This window comes from Prionailurus bengalensis, chromosome A1 (genome assembly GCF_016509475.1).
Source record: "Prionailurus bengalensis isolate Pbe53 chromosome A1, Fcat_Pben_1.1_paternal_pri, whole genome shotgun sequence".
NCBI lineage: Eukaryota > Metazoa > Chordata > Mammalia > Carnivora > Felidae > Prionailurus > Prionailurus bengalensis.
Genome location: NC_057343.1, coordinates 134,788,106 through 134,811,713, shown reverse-complemented (window position 1 = coordinate 134,811,713; position 23,608 = coordinate 134,788,106). Strand labels below are relative to the sequence as shown.

Genomic DNA, 23,608 nt, shown 5'->3' with positions numbered 1-23,608 from the left:
GTCTGTGTTTCATGTTTGCAAGGAGCAAGTCCACCTGGAGCAAGTGTAACTCCATTTTATGGGCTCACGCCAATCATTGTTATGTAAGTAAAATGGAAATCACTGTTTTGAAACAGAGAAATGGGATTTTTAGATGAAGATGACGAAGTGCCTTACAGTCCAACTCCACTTTACAGAGGAGGACATTGAGACACACAAATTAATGGCAAACCTAGAGCTAGAATCAAGTCACTGCTCTTCTTGGGAGATTTGGAACATATTCAGAGAGATTGTTAGGGATTTATGATGCATGAACGTATATCACAGTTGGAGGAACAAGAAAATTTTAATCTGGAAAAGGGATGATTCAGGGGCATCCTAACTACTGCCAAATAGCTAAAGGACCAGCAGATAGATAAGGGCTGGAACTTGTTCTTTTGGCCTGAGGAAAGGAGGATCATTGGAGAGAAGTTTAAGGGTTTCAGTTTTATACAGTTAAATTTTGCCAAAACAATTTCTTGGGGGACAGCAAATTTTCTGTCACCTGAAGCTTTTCAGAATACACCGGAAGGGGGGTTCCTGGGGGGCTTAGTCGTTTGAGTATGTGACCTTGGCTCAGGTCATGTGATCTCATGGTTCCTTGGTTTGAGCCTCGCGTCGGGTTCACTGTTGTAAGCGTGGAGCCTGCTTCGGACCCTCTGTCCTCCCACTCTCTGCACCTCTCTTGCTCATACTCCCTCTCTCTCAACAATAAACATTAAAAAAAAAAGAATAGACTGGAATGTAACATAGTATGTAGTGGGTATGTTTTGTCTATGGAAAGTGGTGGGGCAAGGGGTGTGGAGGAAAGAATTCAGGCATGAAAATCATTGGATGGGGTGACCTTTAAGAGTATGTGATTCTTTACAACCTGGCACCAAATCAGGGTTTCACTCTTGCCTTTGAACTCTAAAACCTATCTTCCCATCTGTTTGCAATAGTTTAAATTTTAATCTGTTTCATATTTCAGGGTATTATGCCCCGAATATTTGATTTGAATGCTATGGCAGAAGGTCACTCATATTCATTTATTTTCTTTTAGTCTTATACACTTGCAGTGAGTCTTCTGAATCCATTATGCAAACACATGCAAATCATATGCAAATAGTGTGGCCTTGGAAAATGACAAAATCCTATGGCCTTAACTGAGCCATCAAACCTTTTTTTTTTTTTTTGAAAAGAAAAGTAATATACCTTTTCAACATCTCTGGGGCAGGAGACAATTTCCTGATAGAGGTATTTACATGACATTGGAACTGGTTAATCAGAGGAGTAACACCTTCTTCGTATTTATGTAAGGATTAAAGGTCAAGAGAGCATTTCCACATGTATGATCCCATTTGATCCTCATAATTACCCTGTGGGATCGGCAGAACAGGAACTGCACTTCCTGTTCTAGTTTTCAGATGGGAAACAGACTCACTTAAGTGACATGACTTGCCCAAGTTCACTCAGTTAACAACCAATGGATCTGAGGCTGAAAACTCCCCTGCTTCAAGACCAGTTCTTGCTTCTCGTCGTGATTCAGGCCTTTAAAGCAAGACGGCTGTCATCAGCCTGGGTTTGCTTGAACCATGTTTTGCCAAAAGCAACTTTGGAACTGCTTCTATTGATAACGATGGCGTTTTAGGGGAGACTAGGAAAGCCCTAGCACAGTGCTTGGGCCATAGTTTCTCCAACCCGCTTGGCTTTTTAGCATCTGCTCTGAAACCTTCAGACGAAGAACTTTCTTTATCTCACCCATTCTTCTCTCCTGCAGGAAGCAAAACTCTTTGTAAAACTATGGAGGGTAATGGCACAGTCTCCACAGTGAGACAGTGGATCTGAAGCCTTCATCCACCATTTTCTAGTCGTGTGGCCTTGGAGAGGTCATTGAATTTCTCTCCACACCAGTTTTTACATCTATGAAGTGGGTGAAATAATAGCATCACTCTGGTAGAAAATGTGATAAGGGTATAAACACATACAAAAGAATCCCACCTGGGGTCTGACGTACAATAAGTGCTCGATAAATGGTAGGTCCTACAATGACTTTATTAGCAGAAGTAATACAGTAGTGGTAGCAGTATCTCCAGTTGTTCTGAACTCTGATGCTAAGAACAGGACTCTTGGAAATGAAGTGGAAGAAAAGCAATGCCAAGCAGGCCCTCTGTGCCAGAAGGTTGGGAAACAACGTCTGAAGTAGCTAAATTCAGCCCAGGGAGGAATGTTTGAAATTTGACCTTTTTTAATAACTACCACATCTTGCACCATGATGAGGGCAAGTGCAATACTGCTTCAAGCTATTTCCAAGAAGAAAGAGAGCCAAGGCTGACATCCTTAACTCTGCTCTCTCAGCCAAAATGCTCTGGATACAGCAGTGTCCCCTGCTTCCCTGGGTCGGGTTCAAAGGGGAAAAGAGGAGACTCCACCCCAGCTGATTTAGCCGGCCTGAATCACAGGGTCTAAGGATGGATGTGTCCTCCTTCTGGACCAAGACCAGAGGCAATACGAACCGGGTGCCTGAGGCAGCGGGGGAGGTGCAAAGAGCGGGTACAGCCCCTTTCTGGGGATGGCCCTTTCCCTCCTGTTCCAGTACCCACCTCAGCAGGTGCCACTGCAGAACCCGGTCCTTCCATCTGCCCCCAAGGCACGCCACTGCACCTGTCCAGGTCACTCACCTAGCACAACTAACAAAGTGGCCTCCTTTGTGAGGACAGCTTCCTGCTTCTATAGTCTGTCTCGCCGAAGAGACCAGAAGCTGTTGGAATTAGCCAAACTCTTGAAGCTGGCCTAATGTCCATAGAAACCATCTCACTGAGAGTCCGGGTGACCGGCCCCAGAGGGGTGCTCAACTGATTCATATTTGCCAGGAAACACACTGGGCCATTCTGAGGCTGGGTTCTCACCTATTTTTGGCAAGGAGGATTGGTGATATGCAAAAGGGACTTCCTTTTTTTTTTTTTTTTTTTTTGCAGCACAGAACCAGCTGAGCAATCAACAGCACTTCTTGTTCCCAGATCACCCTTCTGAGCACTTCTCTGCCCGCCGAATAACTGAGGCCATTAGAGTTTGATTCCATTTCTCTGCTCCAGGCACAAGATAAGCCCACCAAGCTGGGGTGGCCTCATTCGGGTGATGGCTCCCTGTGCCGGCTGCTTCCTGTTGGCAGTGATGTTTTCTGCCAGCTGTAAAGCCATCACCTCCTCGGATCAGATGTGCACTGAGGTGAGTCCAAACTGTTTGTCTTTATCCAGATTAAACTGCCTGGAAATTTTGAGATTCAGCACGCAGTCCTATCTGAGCCTTGGCCTCCCTATATTCACTGTCTTTAGAAGGGTGACAAGGTATGGAGAAAGGTTCTTCTTCAGAATGAAGAAGGAGCCATAGAGCTCAGCCAGGGGATGATCTCAAAAATTATCCGTTGGAAGAAGTGAGTGTTTTCCTCCTCTACAAACAATTCCCTCGAAACGATCCTAATTGAGACATAAGATACCAACAGGGTCTCGGTACAAAGAGCAGCCTTCCAAATGTGCTTCCAGAATGGAGGTGCTGTTTGTCCAATATCCCGGCATATGGCCACTACTCCACCAACAGTTTTTTAGTTTCCTGGAGATTAGCGAAGATGGCCTGTGCCAGGTTTTAGAGCATATAGAGATCACTCTGAATGAGTCTGGCTTTCTCCTCGAATTGGACAGCCCTCCATCTGTTTTACTGACCCACAGGAGTAACATTGGAGAACAGAGCCAAACTGCATCTTCTGTTTTGGCCTTAACAATATTTACCAACTCGTGGGAAGTTCTTGGAGGGGGTCTCTTGCCATCTTCTAAAATGCTGCAACCTTCCTCTGACTGAGAAACTGCTCATAATTCTGGGGGCTAGACGTCTAAGATCAGGCGTCAGCAAGGTTAGTTTCTCGGAGACCTCGTTCATTGGCTCTCCCTGTGTAGATGGCCATCTTCTGTGTCTTCGCATCATCTTCCCTTAGTATGTGTCTAATTTATTCTTCTCATAAGGACACCAGTCATACTATATTAGGGCCCATCCTAATGATCTCAGTTCAACTTAATTACCTCTTTAAAGACTCTTTTTTCCAAATAAAGTCACCTTCTGAGTACTCGGGTTAAGACTTCAGCATATGAATTTGGGAATGACACAAAGCAGCCCGCAACAGAAGGGGTCAAATAAGAGGTTTTATCAGCCCCAGAAGGCTCTCTCTTCAACACTCAGGTCAGAAGGTCAATTACACACATACGTGTAGGTGACATGATAAGAGGGTAGGAGTGGGAACACCACCTCCTCAGTGACCATGCAGGTATGCTACCCACCATCTGCCAACATCCTCAGGTAGGATAATATCACACTTACATTACAATTCCCAGCTTATTGGGAACCAGGCTATTTTAAATACCCCATTCTGAAGCTTACCAGTTCAACTCTTAAATCCCTGCATTGCTACAAAGCCTGCACAGCCCTTCAGAAGCCCACACAGGAGTCCTGTGAGATTCTGGAAAGCCCATGGAAATGCTGGACCAGTCTAGCTTCCTACTGAAGACATTAGGTTCCAGAGTTGCCAGTTGCTTTTTGCAAGTGGCTCCTGCTTTGGCAGGGTAGAGGGGAGAGAAACAGGGACCACACCCTAGTCCTTTTGTTGCCTGTTTCTGAGGCCTCCCTGACACTCAGGTGGCAAAAGTGATGCTGAGGGTCCTAGGATCTCCAGGCCTGTCTCTATGTGGCAGTAAGAGCTTTCTTTTTTGGTTAAGTCAGGTGAGACTGAAACCTCTGGTTTCACCTTTGGGTAAGTCAGGTGAGACTGCAGCCCTCCCTCTGAGAGGACTGATTTTAAATGCCTTGGAACCAAGGCAATTAACATTGGATCTATACTTGGCGTTTATATCCTCTATCGTGTCTGAGTTCTCAGCAGCAGGATTCTCAGGCTGTTTACCAGCCATCACTCTATGTGTGTACTGGCAAGTTTCTGGGGGTTACCAAGATGAATGAGATTTTGTTCCTGAAGGTAAGGAACTTCTGGGCTGCAGAAAGTGGAATAAAAATGGACGTGGTGGAAGAGGAAGCTTTGGGTTGAAGGGTCTGGCCCCTTTTCAAGTGCACATTACTCTAGCCTGCCTGGCCCTCATACTGGCTTTCCTTTCCCTCTTTTGTTCTCTCTTCCAGTTGAAGCAGAATTAACCACATACTGTCTGTGTGCTCATGTGGCCCCCATTAGCTTATCAGGCCCTATCTTGAAAACAAAGGTGGGTTGGTTTGTTTGGGTTTTTTTTTTTTTTGCTTTGTTTTGAGTTTAGTAAACCTTGTAATGAAGTAAAACATACATACAGAAGGTTCCCCAATCCTAAGTGTACAGTTTAATGAGTCTTTACCAAAGCGAGCACATCCGTGTGCCCAGGGCACAGATCAAGAAATAGCACCTTCTCAGCAACTCAGAAGCCCCCTCGTGCATATTCCCAGTCAGTAGCCCCCAGGGGCACCCGGTACTCTTAACTTCTATCATCAAAGAAAGATTTTGCCTCTTTGTGAATTTTATATACCAGAGACCGCCTGCTGTATAGTCTTTTGTGTCTGGCTTCTTTCGCAAAGCAGTAAATATGGGACATTTACCAAAGATGCTGCATACAGCAATCATTTTTTTATTTTCATTGCTGAATGGTATTCGGTTGTACTAGCGAACCACTATTTATTTATTTATCCTACTGTTAGTGGCCATTTGCACTGTTGTCCATTTCTTGGCTATTATAAACACTGCTGCTTTGGACATTCATATCTCTGTCTCTAGCGAACAAATATGCAAATCTTTATTAGGTGTTTGCCAGGGCGGGGATGTATTGGGTCATAGGGTATACATATATTTAATTTCAGTAGGTATCGCCAACCTGTTTTCCAAAGGGTTAGTACCCATTTATACTCATTGGCAATGTATGTGAATTCTGATTACTCCCCATCTTAATATTTGCTATTGTTTGTTTAAGAATGTTAACAATTCTGATGGGTGAATAATGATATTTCATTGGGATTTAATTTTTACTTTCCTGATGACTGAGGATATTTTCAACTTTGTTAGCCATTTGCATATCTATGTGTGCATGTGTACATGAGAGAGGCACAGAAAGTTCTTAACTTTAATGCAGCTTGATTTATAATTGTTCCTTTATTCTCAGCGCATTTCTGTCCTGTTTAAAAAAATTTGCCGACCTTGAGGCCATGACAGTATTATCCTCTCTTTTCTGGAAGTTGACTTTGTATTTATCTCTATTGTTAGGTTTCACATTTAGAGCTATAGCTGACTGGAATTGTTTTCTGCATACAATGTGAAGTGGGAGTCAAGATGAATTTTTAGTAAAACTTTTTGTTTGAAAAATATTTCTAAAGTAGACAAGCTCTAAAAATATAATGAGCCTCCATAAACACTCCATGTGGAATCTTCCACTGTTATATTCTACTGTTGTTTTCTTCTGTATGTGTGTGTTTCTTGTGTTATATTCTTCTATTGTTTTCTCTGTATGCATGTGAACCATAAGTAACAAAATTAGAGCCAGGACCAGGTCTTTGGAGGCTGACAGATGTGCAAAGCGTAAGTGAAATACAGTGTTCTGTGATTTGAATTCTGGTAACAGTTTAGATACACTCTTGAATAATTACACTGGAGTGTAGACATGCCCCTTCATTTCAGATGGGCTCAATGGTGGCTATCCTGTCCGCTCAAACCTATGGGAGGAAGACAGTCCTTCTTCAGTCCTAGGTAGGGGTGGGAAATGCCTAGTGGAGCTCTTTTTTGGAAGAACTCCAAGTTCACAAATTCACAGATACAGAGGCTTCTGAAGAGCTCTAAACAATGACATGATATTGTGATGAACCAGTAAAACACAAACTCCTCTTATGAGTGCTCAACGTACATGGTCTCATTAATCCTCCGAGTTGGCCCACAAAGAAGGTTATCCCCCATCTATAGGTGGCGAAAAAGAAGGCTCAGAGAATACAGTTTAGTGGTTGAAAGCTGGGATCTGAACCCAAGCAGTCTGACTCAAGATACATAGAAAATGAACTGCATATAATTGGGATGCCCTTTGCCTGTAGGAATCAGGTTAACAATGAAATTTTAGGACTGTGCCCTCTTGGGAATATTTTGTTTTATTTTCAGAGAGTAATTGTTACTCTGGGATTTGATGCAGTCACACTGCTAACTCTGGAGGGAGGCTCAGTGTTCTGCATGCCAGACTCTGTGCATGGGGTCGCTGGCTGCGGTGTATGCCGAATGCAGAGGAGACGTTAGAAAGGTGGGAATCAGCACTTGGTGAAACTCAAAAGGTTCAAAATTAGAAAATGATTTCAACACTTTTGAGACGAGAAAATACAATGGGATAGCAGAGAGTTAGAGTTACAGCAGAAGGAAGCAAAATAAGATCCTGATTGAAAAAATGCAAATGAATTACCTGGAAGGAAAAGGGATTGCAAACACAGATTTAACACTTACGAGTCCCGCTCTGTGGAAAAGGGACGGCTCTGATATGAAGCTGGAGACAAAGTGGTTGGTGCAGGTCCCAGTGCACAGCAGGTCCTGAGGAAATGGCCCATGACTTAGGACCGGGGGTAGGCATGGGGTTGTTGTGAATGCCGTGTCTCCTTACACAGCCCTCCTGGCTGCACGGGTTCACATCAAGAAGGGACCTGCAAAAGTAGGAGAGGGAGAAGGTGATTTTCGACAATAACCCCACACTGAGGGCTAGAGAATGAAGGCTGCTTTGACGGGAAGTAGTCACGTGGTGCACAGAGGACCCACAGGGGCTGCAGAAGCAGGGGTGGGTATCTGCCTGGAGGAGCAACTATACATGTGACCCTGGCAGCCAGCCCAGTCCTATATTCCTTCTCTGCATCCTGTCCCTTCTCCATTGCAGGGTCATGCTGCAGTCCTAGAATCCTGTGCTCTACTCATCACGACTCCCTCTCAAAAAGTTTTGTGAGGATCCTGGCAGTGAGAAAGACACAACCTCACTCATGTAGTATTTCTACCAAAACTGTATAACCTGAACCAAATCATGAGGAAAGATGCTTCAAGTGAGGGACATTGTGTGTGTGTGTGTGTGTGTGTGTGTGTTATTGATAAATATATCAATGCCATGAGAGACAACAAAAGGCTAAGGAATTGCCTCAAACTAAAGACACACAAAAACTAAATGCAATGTGTGAACGTGGACTAGAAAAAAACAAAATTACTATAAAGGATAATATTAAGACAATTGCCAAAATGTGTACACTGTATAATAACATTGTATCAATGTTCAATATTCTCAATTAGGCATTGGCACTGTGGTTATAGAAGAGATGTCCTTGTTCTCAGGAGACTTAGGGGTAATGGGTCATGATGTCTACAATTTACTCTCAACAAAAAAGGAATGAGAACAACAGTGTGTGTGCGTGTGTGTGTGTGTGTGTGTGTGTATACTTCCTGCCTTAAAAAATTTGAGAGACTGGGGCGCCTGGGTGGCGCAGTCGGTTAAGCGTCCGACTTCAGCCAGGTCACGATCTCGCGGTCCGTGAGTTCGAGCCCCGCGTCAGGCTCTGGGCTGATGGCTCAGAGCCTGGAGCCTGTTTCCGATTCTGTGTCTCCCTCTCTCTCTGCCCCTCCCCTGTTCATGCTCTGTCTCTCTCTGTCCCAAAAATAAATAAAACGTTGAAAAGAAAAAAAAAATTTAAAAAAATTAAAAAAAAAAAAATTTGAGAGACTATTAAAAAAAAATTTTTTTAAGGGGGTGGGGCCCCTGGGTGGCTCAGTCGGTTGAGCGTCCGGCTTCGGCTCAGGTCATGATCTCACAGTTTGTGAGTTTGAGCCCCGCGTCGGGCTCTGTGCTGACAGCTCAGAGCCTGGAGCCTGCTTCAGATTCTGTGTCTCCCTCTCTCTCTGCCTCTCCCATGCTCATGCTCTCTCTCTGTCTCTCAATAATAAATAAAAAACATTTTTAAAAATTTTTAAAAAATTCGAGAAACTGGAAACAATTTAATGCTGCTTGAGTGATTCCAGAGCAGGGGACGCTTCATGTCACCATCTGTAATAGTAGCTGTGAGTGTACAAGAATGTGAATATGAAAGCCAAAGGGGAAGGGTCGTGTGGGTGGAGCTCAGGACATTCTCCAAAATGTGCTTGCTTTTTAAATTCTCTTATAAGCTGCAATTCTTGTCATTTGCCTCGTTCTCCCAGGAATCAAGGGCAGAGAGTTCATTGTACTTTATACCTAAGTAGAGATTAATGTATGACACCGGCTCATGGTGGGTTTCTCAGAACTCTGTGGGAATGTTATCCACTAGTTTTGTTTTTCACCAGGATAAAACTGAGCTATTTCATTTATCTGCCTTTCCATTTGCTAGAAGCTCCCTCAGGCCACTGGCTCCATAGAGCTCCTGCTGGATTCTCAACTTTCCGAATCACATTAATGCAGTAAAAGCGCTTAGTAAAGCACAGAAGAGGACTAATTTAGGTGTCACGGGTGCTTATATATTCAGGAGAAGGAGGGAATTGCCAGCGTGGCGCCTTTTGCTGTAGGACCAGAATAGCTCAAGACAAATTGAGGAAAGGTCCCTTTCTCCAAGTATATGTGACATCAGTTACGCCAGTGCATGTCAGAAAAGGGAAATGTCTTCTCAAAGCTCCTCCAAACCTTAGCAGCTACTGGGGAAGTTACATTCATTTCCTCTTGGGGCCATCCATGTGCATGGGCACAAGGGGGGTCTGGCAACATGTGTTTTTCCCACCAGTCAGCTACATCTTAAGTTTTAAAGGCGAAGTGTGAATTTCAAGGACATTAGGTGGATTTGTGGCAGTGCCTGGAGGACGTTGGGTCTATAAAATGAGGAATGAATTACAAGGAAATAAAAATATGGCATTTTCATCAGTAACACTGATAATATTATCACAATATAGAAGAAAACGTGATATCCAGTAGGTGAGCATGCATACGCTCATGGTACCCACAAAAAATGCACCACTACGCAGAAGATGGAGTAAAGCAGAAAGCAATTAAAATGTGACATCTCTAAAACATCAGGCTTCATAGTAAAGGAGAACATGCTCAGTCTTCTGTTCCCAGCTAAGCAGGATTGTCTGCAACTGAGGATGGGGACAGAACGTTTTGAAACAGATACAGAAGTAGTTACAAGGAGCCTCCATGTATATATCGACGTTCGACAATCACTGATATTTTGCTTACTGATTTCATGTATCCCCTCCTCCCCTCCTTCATGCCCAGAATATTTTAAAAGAAATCCCAAACATCAAGTCATTTTATGCAGAAATACTTCAAAATGCATTTCAAAAGAATGAGAACATGGCTGTTATCATTCAAAAATTCCTAATTCCTTAATATTCTCTAATATCGTGTCCTCAAAGTTTCTTGATAGTCTATAAAATGTCTTTTCCTGGTGCTTCATGTGAATCAGAATCAAAACGAGGGCTACTCTGTTGTTGGTTGTATCTCTTAAAGAGCTTCTATTGCTGTCTCTTTTAACAAGAGCAGTCTCCTCTTGCCCCATCCATCTTCCTCTCTACTTCCCCAACACCATTCACATGTCAACAAAACAAAGTTAGTTATTCTACAGGATGCTCCGCCTTGGGCATTTGGCTGACAGCTACCGTGAAGGCTGTTTTAACTTAAATCTCTCGTTTCATTTGTAGGCTGTAAATTAAGCCTAAAGTCTTATATTCAAATTTAATTTCTGGGGGGGCAGGAATCTGTCTCCATCAGAAAGTGCGAAATGTCTGATTGTCTTGTTCTGTTGATGCTAACGCAGAGTTGATCTGTTTTCAAAATGAAATAAAACATTTCCATGCATCCCAAATCAGAACTGTGTAAGTATAATCAAGATAAGTCTTCCTTCCCTGCTTCTCTATCTGGTTCCTTTTTTCCCCTTCAAGGTGATGAGTGTGGGGCCTTTCACCATGGCTTCTCTTTGCAAATGTAAGAAATACACATACAGTATGCTATATGTGACATACCATATACTGTATATACTATAAGTTCATTCTGCACCTTGCTTTTTACACCTTACAATATGCCTGGATGTCACTCCATATTAACATGTGGAGACCCTATTCATTCCATTTTCAACTGCAGAAGATTCCATCTTGTGAATGGACCATATTTTGTTCAACTAGTCCTACAGTGATGAATAATCTGGTGACTGCCTACCTTTTGGTATTACAAAAATATACTAAAATAAATAATCTTATGCACAAGTCACTTTGGGTATTTGCAGGTGTGTATTTGCTAAGATTGCTAGAAGTGGGATTGCTGTGCAAAGGATAAAATATGTGTAATTTTGCTAATCAATCAAATTACCAACTCTGATATTAATTTCCGTTGTTTCTCTTGTCAGAAAGAAGCCAACAAAACATATAACTGTGAAAATTTAGGTCTCACAGAAGTTCCTGACACTCTACCAAACACAACAGAATTTTTAGAATTTGGCTTTAATTTCTTGCCTGTAATTGAAAATACGACTTTCACCAGACTTATAGATCTTATGTTTTTGGACTTAACCAGGTATGTATCTGAGTTCCTTCTGTGTGGCTGATGTTTTACTTATGGAATAATACAACCTGCATTCAAATTGTTTCCAGGACCTTCTTTTGGGAGCACAGGGGCATTCTACCTATACTGTGTGTTTACTCTTCCCCATGAAATATTTTTATGCAGGTGAAATGTTGTATTAATGAAACCCAATAACTGAACAGAACAGTGGATTGTTTTCAAACGATGCTGCATCAACAGTGTTGGTTAAGAAGTTTTAAGGAATACTAAAGACAAATCTTTCGTTCAGTCAGATGCCGTATTATACTACATGTTAGCATAGTTTATTATTGGGTGATAACATTTTAAGAAAAATTTGCAGAAGAAACACATAAGCCACTAACTTTTTCCCCTGTAAGTTGGGAAAATAGTTCCATCATTTAATTTTAGAAGCAGAGTCAGGATTCCAAATACTGAACCAGTGTTTGTGAACCAGAAGGCAGAAGTATTACAAGAAAATAAGAGAAGAAACCAGAAGGGAATTGCAACATGATTGTGTGTGTGTGTGTGTGTGTGTGTGTGTGTGTGTGTGTGTAAGAGGGGAAAGGGCTTTGCATGTGTATGAGGGATGTATCCCTTGCAGCAGCTCTATTTCTTAGGTGGTTCAGTTTCAGCTTCTGTCCAGGGTAGTAGAACATTCACATCCGTAAGACTATATTCATCTTTATAACCACCCCTGGGAGGTAGGCATGCTGTATATTACAGTCCAACTCATGTTCGAAGAGGAAATGAAAGCTCAAGGAGATTTGGTGAGTTTGGTTAAGGTCACAGAGTAAGGCAACTGGGTCTCTGCTCTCCTGACTCTCAGTCCAGAGTCCTCCAAATGACCCCAGGCCACCTCCATGGCCAAGATTCCACAATAAGTGTTGCCTAGCAACACTTCACTGAGACAAAGTCTTGCCCTTGCAGTTAGGGACAGAGATTACTCTGCTACCTACCTAGTATGCCCCCAGGACATTTACTTGCCCTCTGCTTTACCACTTCTCATTTTTAGATGAAATGGATTTGACCACATTTTGAAGGAGTGCATGGGGCCATGACAGCTTCTCTAGATAGAAGACTCTAAGTTTCCTCTTGTTATTTTCGAAAGATGATAAAAAATATGACCTCATACTTCCTAAAATCCCTCTCCTTAGTCCCCTAGCCCCTGCCTTTCATCTGGCCACCAATCAGATACAATTTTTATTCTTTTAAACAGCCACATTTCTTTAGCTCTACCAACATGTTTTCTGGAGTTTTTTGCTCATTCTTCCATCTTGCTTTTCAGACTTCCTCTCTGGAATAATTTTTCTTTTTTCCTGAAGTACATCCCCCAAAATGTCTTTGGTGAAAGTCTCTTAGGATTAAACTCCCTCGGTTTTTGTTTTTCCAAAAATGTCTTTATTTTACTCTCTTTCTTGAAAGACAGTCTTTTCTGGCATGATTGCAAGTGACGGTTTTTTGTTCTTAGTTAGCTCTTTGATGCTACCATTCGCTTTGTGCCTTCTTGCTGTTAGATAGTCACCTGTCTGTCTAATCATTGTGCACACGTAGGTGATCTTTTCTCTCTGGGTGTTTTCAATGGTTTCTCTGTGTCTTTGGTATTCTGTAATATCACAGGGCTGCACTGTGTAGATGCTTGGGCTCCCTGAATCTGTGATTAGTGCCTTTCATCAATTCTAAAATAGTCTAGCCATTATTTGTTTGAAACTTGGCTTGCTCCTGGTCACTCTTTTATTTCTTCTGGATCTCTGATTAGATTTACATTGCATCTTCTCATCCATCCTTTGTAACCTCAATATATCTTTCTTGTTTTCCACCTCTTTGGTGTTTTGGACTATATTCCATATAATTTTCTCGTATCCCCTTTTAGTCCATTAATACCCTCTTCAGCTAATCTCTTGTATAAACCATCCATTGGCTTTTCAATTTCATTAACTTCCTATTTCAATAAATTTCAATGACTTTTCATTTCAGATATATCAGATCAGCTTTAATAAGTTTTTCCTTCTTCCTATTATTGGTTCACACTGTTTCCTTTAAACATATCAAATGCACGTTTGATCTAAATATATGATATATTCTGATAATATATATCAGGAATATCACATATTCTTTCCAAATCATATATGTATTATGAGATATATCTGATAATTCTGGTATCTGTTGTTTCTTTCACTTAATTATGCAGAATATACTTATAATTTTTTTTAAGTTTATTTATTTTCAGAGAGCACATGTGCACACAGGCAAGCAGGGAAGGGTGAGAGAGAGACAGAGAGAGAATCCCAAGCAGGCTCGTGCTGCCAGAGTGCAGCCCGCCCCAGGGCTCTATGCCATGAACCGTGAGATCATGATCTGAGCTAAAATCAAGAGCTGGACATTTGACTGACTAAACCACTCAGGTGTTCCCATAGAACATTTTTTTAAAACTGATTTTGGCTAATGAATTGCCCTTATGTATTCAGTGAAGTTTTATTTTGAGCTAATTTATCTTTTGGAACTTGATGTAAATCTTTGTTTAAAATACTTTCCTGGGATTAGACCATGGCATTATGGCTACAGACAATAAGCGTAAATATTTCTGGAGATGCATAGTGAAATATGTTCGGGATGTCTAGGATTTGATTTAAACCACTTCAGGAGGGAGAGGAGGGAATAGAAGAAGCAAGGAAGTATATCTGGCAAAATCTTGAGAACTGCTGCACCCGTGTGGTATATGAAAGTTCATTGTACTACTATCTTTACTTTAGGTTTGCAAGTATTTTTTATTACAAATTAATTAAATAGGTATATCACTCAAAAAGAAATTTCTATTCACTTCTGCTGCTCTCTGAAGTCACTACCATTCTGGAGCCGTTTTAGACTCAATTTTCTACCTGGGCTCCTTTTGGGAGGTCCACAGAGGTAGTGTCAGTTCAGACCCCAGCCCTCGTGAGTGGAAACTTACGGTTCGAGAATCCCAGGGGGAGACTTTTCTCGTTGTTATCCTTGTTGCTCCATCTAAAGCCATGGGCCAAGATAAACACATATCCTCAAGGTCACCCTCTATGAGCTTTCTTTTTTTAAGGTGATCCACTGAAAGGATCCCTTCTGAAGATCTTGGTGGTCTGTAGGTTTTTGATAGGATCTCCTACCCTGCTTGGACCCCAAGCTTTGTCTCCTGCCATGGTACATGTGGCTCATTTTAACTCAGGCTTTAGGCCATCAAAGACTGGCAGATATTGGCAAATATGACAAGTGACCAGGGCTCACTTGGTCCTAGGGATTCCAGCTGATTTTTCACAGCTCCTTTAGTGTGTTTCTAAGGAACTCCCTTAGTGACTTCCAGGGTAGCTGTGTGTGTGTGTGTGTGTGTGTGCGCGCACGCGCGCTTGCACACATGTGCTCACACATGCGTAATCCAGTATTTTCAGGTGCATTACCAGGATGACACCTGTACTGCTCCATATTTCTATGGAGCATTTTCATATGTATCATTTGGTTAAAAGCCATTGCCTAAAGCACTCATCACTTCTTTACTTTATAGATGGAACAAAAGTTTGAGAAAATTTGTGACTTGTCCAGGGTGACACAGATACATATATCACATATCATTTGTTCTATAGTATACATTATATACTACATATTGTATATTACTTACAACAGTAAATAATACCTCCATTTTCCCTAAAGTCAAATGACTAACTGTTCCCTAGATTCTAGAAACAAAGCTCTGAGAGTTCAATCCAAAGGGATAAGATTTCTGGAAAAAATTCTAAATCAGAGTGTGCGGAACTGAGGCTAGTCATTAATTCGACAGGTAATCTGTTGGTACTGCAGAAAATTTTTAATATTTTACCTCAAATAATGATATATACTGTTTTTACTCTACACAAAAGATGGCTTTGTTAATACTAGTCACTGTGACAGAGTTTTTCTTTTTTCTAATTAATTATTTTTAAATAATTTTTAAGGTGCCAAATTAACTGGGTACATGAAGACACTTTTCAATACCAGCATCAGTTGAACACAATTGTATTGACTGGAAATCCCCTGATATTCATGGCAGAAACAGCATTTAATGGGCCCAAATCGCTGAAGCATCTTTCCTTAATCCAAACAGGAATATCCAATCTCGAGTTTATCCCAGTGTATAATCTGGAACAGTTGGAAAGTTTGCATCTTGGAAGCAACCATATTTCCTCCATTAAGTTCCCAGAGAACTTCCCAACACAGAATTTGAAAGTCCTGGATTTTCAGAATAATGCTATATACTATATCTCGAGTGAAGACATGAATGCTCTGGAGAAGGCCACCAACCTAAGCCTTAATTTCAATGGCAATGACATTAAAGCCATTGAGCCTGGAGCTTTCCATTCAAAAAGCTTCCAAAGTTTGAAATTTGGAGGGATTCTTAACTTGTCTGTTATATTAAAAGGTCTACAGAACTCCACTACTCAGTCTCTCTGGCTGGGGACATTCGAAGACTCTGATGACCAAGACCTTACTCCAGCCATGCTTGAGGGACTTTGTGAAATGTCTGTGGAAAGCATCAATCTACAGAAGCACCATTTCTCTAATATCTCATCTACCACATTTCGCTGCTTCACTCAACTTAAGGAATTGGATCTGACGGCAACTCACCTGAAAGCATTGCCCTCCGGGATTGAGAGTATGAATGCTCTCAAGAAATTAGTTCTCAATGTAAATAATTTTGACCAATTGTGTCAGATCAATGCTGCCAGTTTTCCATCCCTCACAGACCTCTCTATCAAAGGCAACATGAAAACACTTGACTTCGGTGCTGGGTGTTTGGAAAAACTAGAAAATCTTCAGAAACTTGATTTAAGCCACAATGATATAGAAGCTTCCGACTGCTGCAATCTGCAACTCAAAAACCTGCCCCACTTACAATACCTAAACCTGAGCTACAATGAGCCTCTTGGTCTTCAGAGTCAGGCATTCAAAGAATGTCCTCAGTTAGAACATCTAGATTTGGCATTTACCCACTTGCGCATTAAGGCTCCACAAAGTCCTTTTCAAAACCTTCGTCTCCTACAGGTTCTGAATCTTTCTCACTGTCTCCTGGATACCAGCAATCAGCACCTTCTAGCAGGCCTGGTGGATCTCCGCCATCTAAATTTACAGGGGAATCACTTTCAAGATAGGCGCATCTCAAAGACCAACCTACTTCAGCCCTTGAACAGCTTGGAGATTCTTAGTTTATCCTCCTGTGACCTCCTTTCCATAGACAAGCAAGCATTCCAGAGCCTTGGAAAAATGAGTCACGTAGACTTAAGCTACAACAGCCTGACGGGCGATAGCATCGATGCTCTTAGCCATCTTCAGGGGATCTACCTCAATCTGGCCGTCAACAGCATCCACGCCATCCCACCTCTTCTCCTCCACACCCTGTCCCAGCAGAACACCATTAACTTAAGCCACAATCCCCTGGACTGCACTTGTTCGAACATACATTTTATAACATGGTACAAAGAAAACCTGCAGAAAATTGAGGGTGTGGAGGAAACCATGTGTGCAAACCCTCCATCTTTAAGGGGAGTTAAGCTGTATGATGTCGAACTGTCCTGTGGGATTACGGCTGTGGGCATTTTCTTTCTTATAGTATTTTTACTCTTCATTGCCATTCTGCTCGTCTTTTCAGTTAAATTCCTCCTCAGGTGGAAATATGAGCACATTTAGTGCTGAAGCTTTCTGGAGATGGCAAATGAATGTGTTTAGGGAAACTGCCCCAAGTAAAGGAACTGCTGTCTGTTGTTGGCTGTCAGAATTTTCAGATTGGTTCCTGCAGCTGGACAGGACTTGCTGTGCTTTTCTGAGTCCCAGAGCTAATGAACCTTCCTGGAATGTAAACTGACTAGGACCAGGGGACCAAACAACAGGTGTGAGAGACACAGAGCCATTTGCTCACATGAAAGGTGGTTGGAGGACCCGTGGCAGGGAAAGGCCAGGAGAGGAATGTTCGAGGAGGTGATTTTCCTTCCACTCATGGACACTTCCCGAAGCAGCACCCACCCTGACCCTAAAAGGAGACCAACAACCACAACTTGGCGGCACTGGTGACCCCAGTCCAAACTCTGTCTCCTGTGGCTTGGGCATCGTGCTTGGCTCTGAGTCCTCAATAAGACAGTCATTTGAGAAACTTGTTGAGGATAAAGTCTCAATGCTTTTTTTTTTTAATGAAAAAGGGAATACACAAGAGAATTTAAAAGAAGAGGCTGAGAAATGAATCGTGACATCAAATCAACTTCATTTATCTCCTTAATTCTAAGTCTCTAAGGTCTCTACAATTCCACTAGGGTGTAAATAGGTACAAAAAAACAAAACAAAACAAAACAAAACAAAACAAAACAAAACAGAAAAACCAAAAAGCAAAAACCACCCCACCAGCCCCCCAACCCCCAATCTAGGATTTTTGCTACATTGGCCACTCTCACTTCAGAACCACGGAAGTTTCCTACCGATCTTGTGTGCTTGGTCTTATATTACAAATCCTACCTTACACATGGCTGTGGCCCAAATGCTCTTCTCATTTGAATGTCTGGTCCTTAGAAGCTTTTTTCCCACAGGAACTATGAGATAAATGGTGGTTCGGTTCCCAGGGCATCTCTCAAAAGTCTATTCACCTGGGATAGCAATCGAGCTAGTGCATTTGCAATGAAAACTAGTGGAAGAAAGCATCACTGTGCTCTAGTTGTCCACAACACAATACTCTGGCTCAGTGAGTTTCTGTTGAGTCTGGGGGTGTCAGCAATGATTGTACCAGTGGAAAAGATTAGACAGGACCATTGAATGTAGAGAGAGAGAGAAAGGACAGAGAAGCGGAAAGTGTTAGGATTTAGACCTTGTAAGACCCAAAGGGTCCACTCCTATAAGGCTTGATTTTCTGTGGTCTGGAATGGCGGACAAGAGCTGAAATCTCTTGTATTCAGGGTGTTGCATTCATAGGACCTTAAGTTCTGTAACAAATTTTAGGCTAGAGGTGGTAACTCGAGTTATGAAAATCTGATTGGAATATCAAAATAAAATTAACTTTCATATCCAATCAGAATTTATTAGCCCTTATGTTGGGGGTCTAACAGTGGGACATATTAACAGAGTGGAAACTTGGGAACCAACCTCTCTTTACCGCTATATCCCCCAAGAATGGCAAAAAAGACAGGAAATAGTGAAGAAATGCCATAAACCTCTCCTGCAGTTGCTCTGCTTGTCTCGTAGCCTTGGGGGATTTTTTGGGGGTAGTACTAGGTGGGAGGCCAAGTTTTCCCAGAAAATCTTGGTTAACAACACACGGTAAAGGGACAGAGGTGCTTGCCTTGGGCACAGAATCTAAGGGGGAATCAAAAAACCTCAGTAATCAAGACAAAAATAATTTAATGCAATATTTAAAAACTTTTGATTAATGAAAAAAATCTGTAATAAAACAACAAAATTTTTAAAAACGGCATCCAAAATAGTCCCATGCTGAACCATGTTAGGGCCTGAGACAAAAGGAAAAATCAGTAATACTGATCCTGCCGCTGTTTAAAATTTTGGTATTTTGTTCATGGTTGATATTTTGCATTAGTCTTTTTTAATTTAATATTGCATTAAAATATTATCTTCATTACTGATTTCTTTGGTGCACCTTAAATTTAGCACCCAAGATGGGTGTCTCACTGGTCTCACCCTATTCCCACTGTGAGAAATACTAAGAAGGAGGTACCCCAGTTAACTCCCAGGCCACAGTTTACCCAGGGCCTATTAGCAGGCATATTATCTCAAAGTTATTCTGAAGGGCCTTTCCCTTCCCCCTTACTTTCTGGAAGAAGGTCAAAGTGTCCGAGAGCTTACACCTTCTTCACCTTCTTCCGCATCCTCAGGTAACTCCCAACTCAAAGGCATCCTTCCTTCAAAGTGGAGAGAGGTAGCAGAGATGAAAGGGTACTATATCCCCTTGAGCTCTAGGTGGCCTGGGGACCTAGTGAGTGGGCACAGGCAGAGCACCACTCTGCTAATGCAACGAAACAGCACACAATTAGCTGCTTTAATTACCTTGAGTATCAGTGTTTGGGAAAACAGGTGCCTGAAAAGGAAGTTTTCCTCAGCTTTCCCGAGGGAGCCCTGGAGAGGCAGTCACTTAAAGATGTGTGTGGAAGAAGTAAGTGCTAGAAATATGAGGAATGGGGACACATCCATCATCCCCCTTTCTTCCTTCCCTGGCCCTAAGGAGGGTGAAACAACATTCTGAGAAGGCCAGTTTGAGCCACTGCTGTATTGGTATTGGCCTTGAGTCTGGCAATGACCGAGACTTTTTTCACTGAGTTTTGGGCTCAGAAGGGACCTAAGGCAGAAGTGGGCATGGCTGCCTTGGCCAGCCTCTGTCAGTGTGTGGAACAGGCAGCTTCCTAACTGGTGCTACACCAAAGACCCCTCTTTCTAGGGACGTGAAGGCAGGGTTAGTTTATAAGTTCAGGCAGCCAACCCTCCTGAGTCAAGAGAGAGAGCATCCCTGCTAACTACACCACCCCATGCTGCCCACTCTTGTGCAAGAGCCATTCACCTTTGAGGATTCAGGCAGGAAGGTAGCAGGACACATAGTTCATTTGTTTTGTTGATTTCATTAATTTGCTTGTACCAAATTAAATGATCAGCTCTGGAAACTCTGGGAACTATTCCTGGTAGTGACCACAAAGATGAAAAACCATGCTCACTGTTTCCTCCTTCTCTGCCTTTTCTCTTTATTTCTCTTTCCTTTTTCTTTGCTGTCTCTTCCCTTCTCTCCTTTTCTCCTTCTCTCTCTGTGCTTCCCTCCTTCTCTACTGGTTTCATGCTTTCCTTCCTTCTTTCATCCATATCAGACAGGATGGAACTCAACACTCTATGAATCCAGTCTAAGACAGAACCAGAATGGACTGAGTTCCCTCGCATTCTAGCAAATTTAAGCTCTTTCTTGACTGCAGGATTTAAGCTGTAGAGACGATACACTAATTGCCATCTTACCACTCTATAGCCACATGGTTCTCCATAATGGTTAATGTGTTAAAACAGAAACAAAAGTATTCTGTGGAATATCTGTGATGCAGATTGCATCACATGATAGATGGTAGGGTCCTAAGCCCTAGCAAAATGTAATTGCCCATCTTGCTTTCATTTATCAGGGGTGTGCCCCTTCCCTGTAATGCAACTTGCTATTCTGTAACTGCACACTGATCTAAGGCTTTGTGACAGCTCCTCTGTTTTAAGCAACAGTAAATTCACCCTACAAAGTCAGAAAGGCAGCTTTTTGATAGCTGCTGTCAATTTTATTGCTTTATCCTGGTTACTAGGATAGAATCTGTAGACATGGTGTGTTTATTGGTTTTATGTATCGTATGTTGTTACTGCTCTGACAAGCTATTCCTATAAAAATGTGTTATTATTGCATGTTGTAGCTCAGTGAGCTGACCCTGCATTTCAAAGTGTACTGAAGCAAATAGCATTGAAGTCCATAAAAGTTGACTGGCCTCCATCACAGAGGACTCTCTGCGTGAGCTGCAATTCCCACAATCTGATAGCAAATTATACCTTTCCCCAGAGCCAGCAGCCATCACTGCTAACTGAACACAGCACAGACACAAACACAGGCATGATCAGTAAAATTTCAAGACAGGAAGCTGTCATACCTTTCCTACTTGTCCAATTCCTCAAGAAGTGTCATTTGTAATTTTGAAGTTTACAAAAGTATGAAATAAATGGCTTTTCAATGTTTTTGTGTATTATTATAAGATGCAAGAGGGGTGGTTGACCTTGTTTCTATCTGTCTTGAATGCTAAAGAAAAAATTAACTCGAGTTATGGCAAGAAAGAAGGGATTGGTTCTAAGCAAGTCACAAGTGGGGAACCTGGGTATTTCACTAGAATCAGTCGCCTGGAATATTAAGAGTTAGAATGTCTGATAGGGGGTGGGGGAGTAAGCTTGAAGGCTACAGAAGAATGGGACAGGCAGGTGTGGCTCCTAGATACTGGTTTATCACCAGAAACATCTGGGCATTCATTACCAAACAGATTCCTCTACCCGCCCCCCTGCCCCATCCCCAGATACTGGAATTTGGTTAGACTGGGGTTGGCACTGGATTCTACGCCAAATGATTCCATGCAAAATATACTTCCTTAAACTTAGTGTTATCAACCAATGACAGAGTCATATATAAGGCTCCATGCAACAAATGAGTTGAAGAACTGCTCCATTTTCTATAAGAGGAAATTTTGTAACAAAATGGGAATAAGGGGCTAAGAAGCCTTCAAATCCAAGGGTGAGACATCCCAGGCAGAAAGCCTGTTAGTCTCCTGCCACAACTTTCAGGCCACAAGATTCTGCTGCTAACCTCCCCTGCTCTCCCACCTATGCCCTGTCCCCCACTCCCATTCCATCCCATTACTTACGATATAAAATCATTTACTGGATAATGCATATCTTAAAAAAGGAAAGAACTAATCTACACAGACTATTTTTAAAAGCCATTATGAAAGACTGTTCATGAAAGATTAAACAGTGAACTTCATTGAACTTCCTCCTCTCATCCCCCCAAATTTTGATAATATCCTCTAAGCATTTGACTGTTCAAGATAAGGTATTAGAGACACAAAGGTAAGAAGACAGGTGGCCATTGGTGTAGCCATCTGTCTACTCTTTCTCTCTTCATGTTCTTTCATGGGCTTTATAAACAGGTTGGGTCTCCCTTTTTCTCTTTATCTGGTCTTTGGAAACAACCTAAATAGCCAACAATAGACACATGACCAAATAAATTAGGGGATGATCTAAACAAATGCAGAGATATTCTATATTCTTGGGTGGGATAACAATATTAGAAACCTGTTGGTGTCACTAGGAAATCAGGAAGTAGAACTTAAAATGAGATAAAGGTTTCGATCTGTTAGTCTGGCAAAAAAGGAAGAGCTGGATAAAAGCACCGGTGGGATGTGGGGTTGTAGGAACTGCATGCATGGCTTACAGACATAGACTAGTGTAGCCATTCTAGGACCCTCTGACAACAATTAGTCCAATTAAGTATGTGGCCCGCGAATTCTGCTAGGGTATATTTCCCAAGAAAATTTCACATCTCCACAATGGTATTTAGTGCAACATTATTTATGGAGGGGGAAGTTCAAAGCAGTTTGAGTGTTCATCACTAGGAAAATGGGTAGATTAGTGTAGAAGATGCCCACCATGGGTATGATACAGTAGTCACAAGCAATGGATTAGATACAGCTATGGCAATGTACTTGAATCTTAAACATACAGTGTTGGAGGAGGTCATCAAGAGGACAGGACTACTGGTTGACACATGAGCAGGATCTGGGCAATCAGAGGCTTCTCATGCCCTCCCCTGTCCTTGGAATGTATACTCTACCCCCCATTCCCACAGTGGGAGCTGGTTTCCAGAAGCAGCCTTAAGAAAGCAACATTCTGTTGCTCTGGATGGTACATGTGACTGAACCCAGTTATGGCCTCTATATATAAACTGTTAAGATTCTAGCACATGGGTGTAGCGATCTACTTGTCTTGGGGCCACCCAAGGCAAGACTCATATGTAAGTTTCCTTGCTTATTAAACCTGCCACCTACCAATCTGGAGTGGTCTGCCAACTGTCTTCGGTCTCTCCTCCCCCTTCAGGTACAGGGGCCAGTTTGTGGGCCAAGAGAGAGAGCTTGATGGGGAAAAAAAAAAACAACCCAAAATGACATATTAATATAGTTTTTATAAATTAAAAATACACGCATACAAAACAATATACCAGTAATTTCTAAGAACACAAAAAGATAAACCATGAATTAACATGGCTGCCTAGAGGGTGGGAGGGGGGGATAAAAGGAAGTGTGGGGATAAATTAAATGAACTCAGGCATAAGCCGGCTGAGAATTGGTGGGACGACCCAATCGTCTGCATCAGAGGCTCTCGGCTATCTATGCATGAGCACGTGAATGAAAGCAATATAGCACACCCATAAAGTGAAATGCCATGTAGCCATTATGAACAATATTGCACAGTATATTTATAGACATTGAAATATATTTGTGATTCAATACTAAACA

General features: G+C 42.0%; 1 protein-coding gene across 1 annotated transcript; it reads left to right on the top strand.

Moving 5' to 3' along the window:
- The first annotated feature begins 2,974 nt into the window (after positions 1–2,974).
- On the top strand, positions 2,975–17,905 carry CD180 (CD180 molecule). The gene is made up of 3 exons (XM_043591664.1): positions 2,975–3,225; positions 11,380–11,546; positions 15,509–17,905. Exons 1-3 carry the CDS (start codon positions 3,136–3,138, stop codon positions 17,235–17,237), a joined length of 1,986 nt encoding a protein of 661 aa, XP_043447599.1. The 5' UTR covers positions 2,975–3,135; the 3' UTR covers positions 17,238–17,905.
- The last annotated feature ends 5,703 nt before the right edge of the window (positions 17,906–23,608 follow it).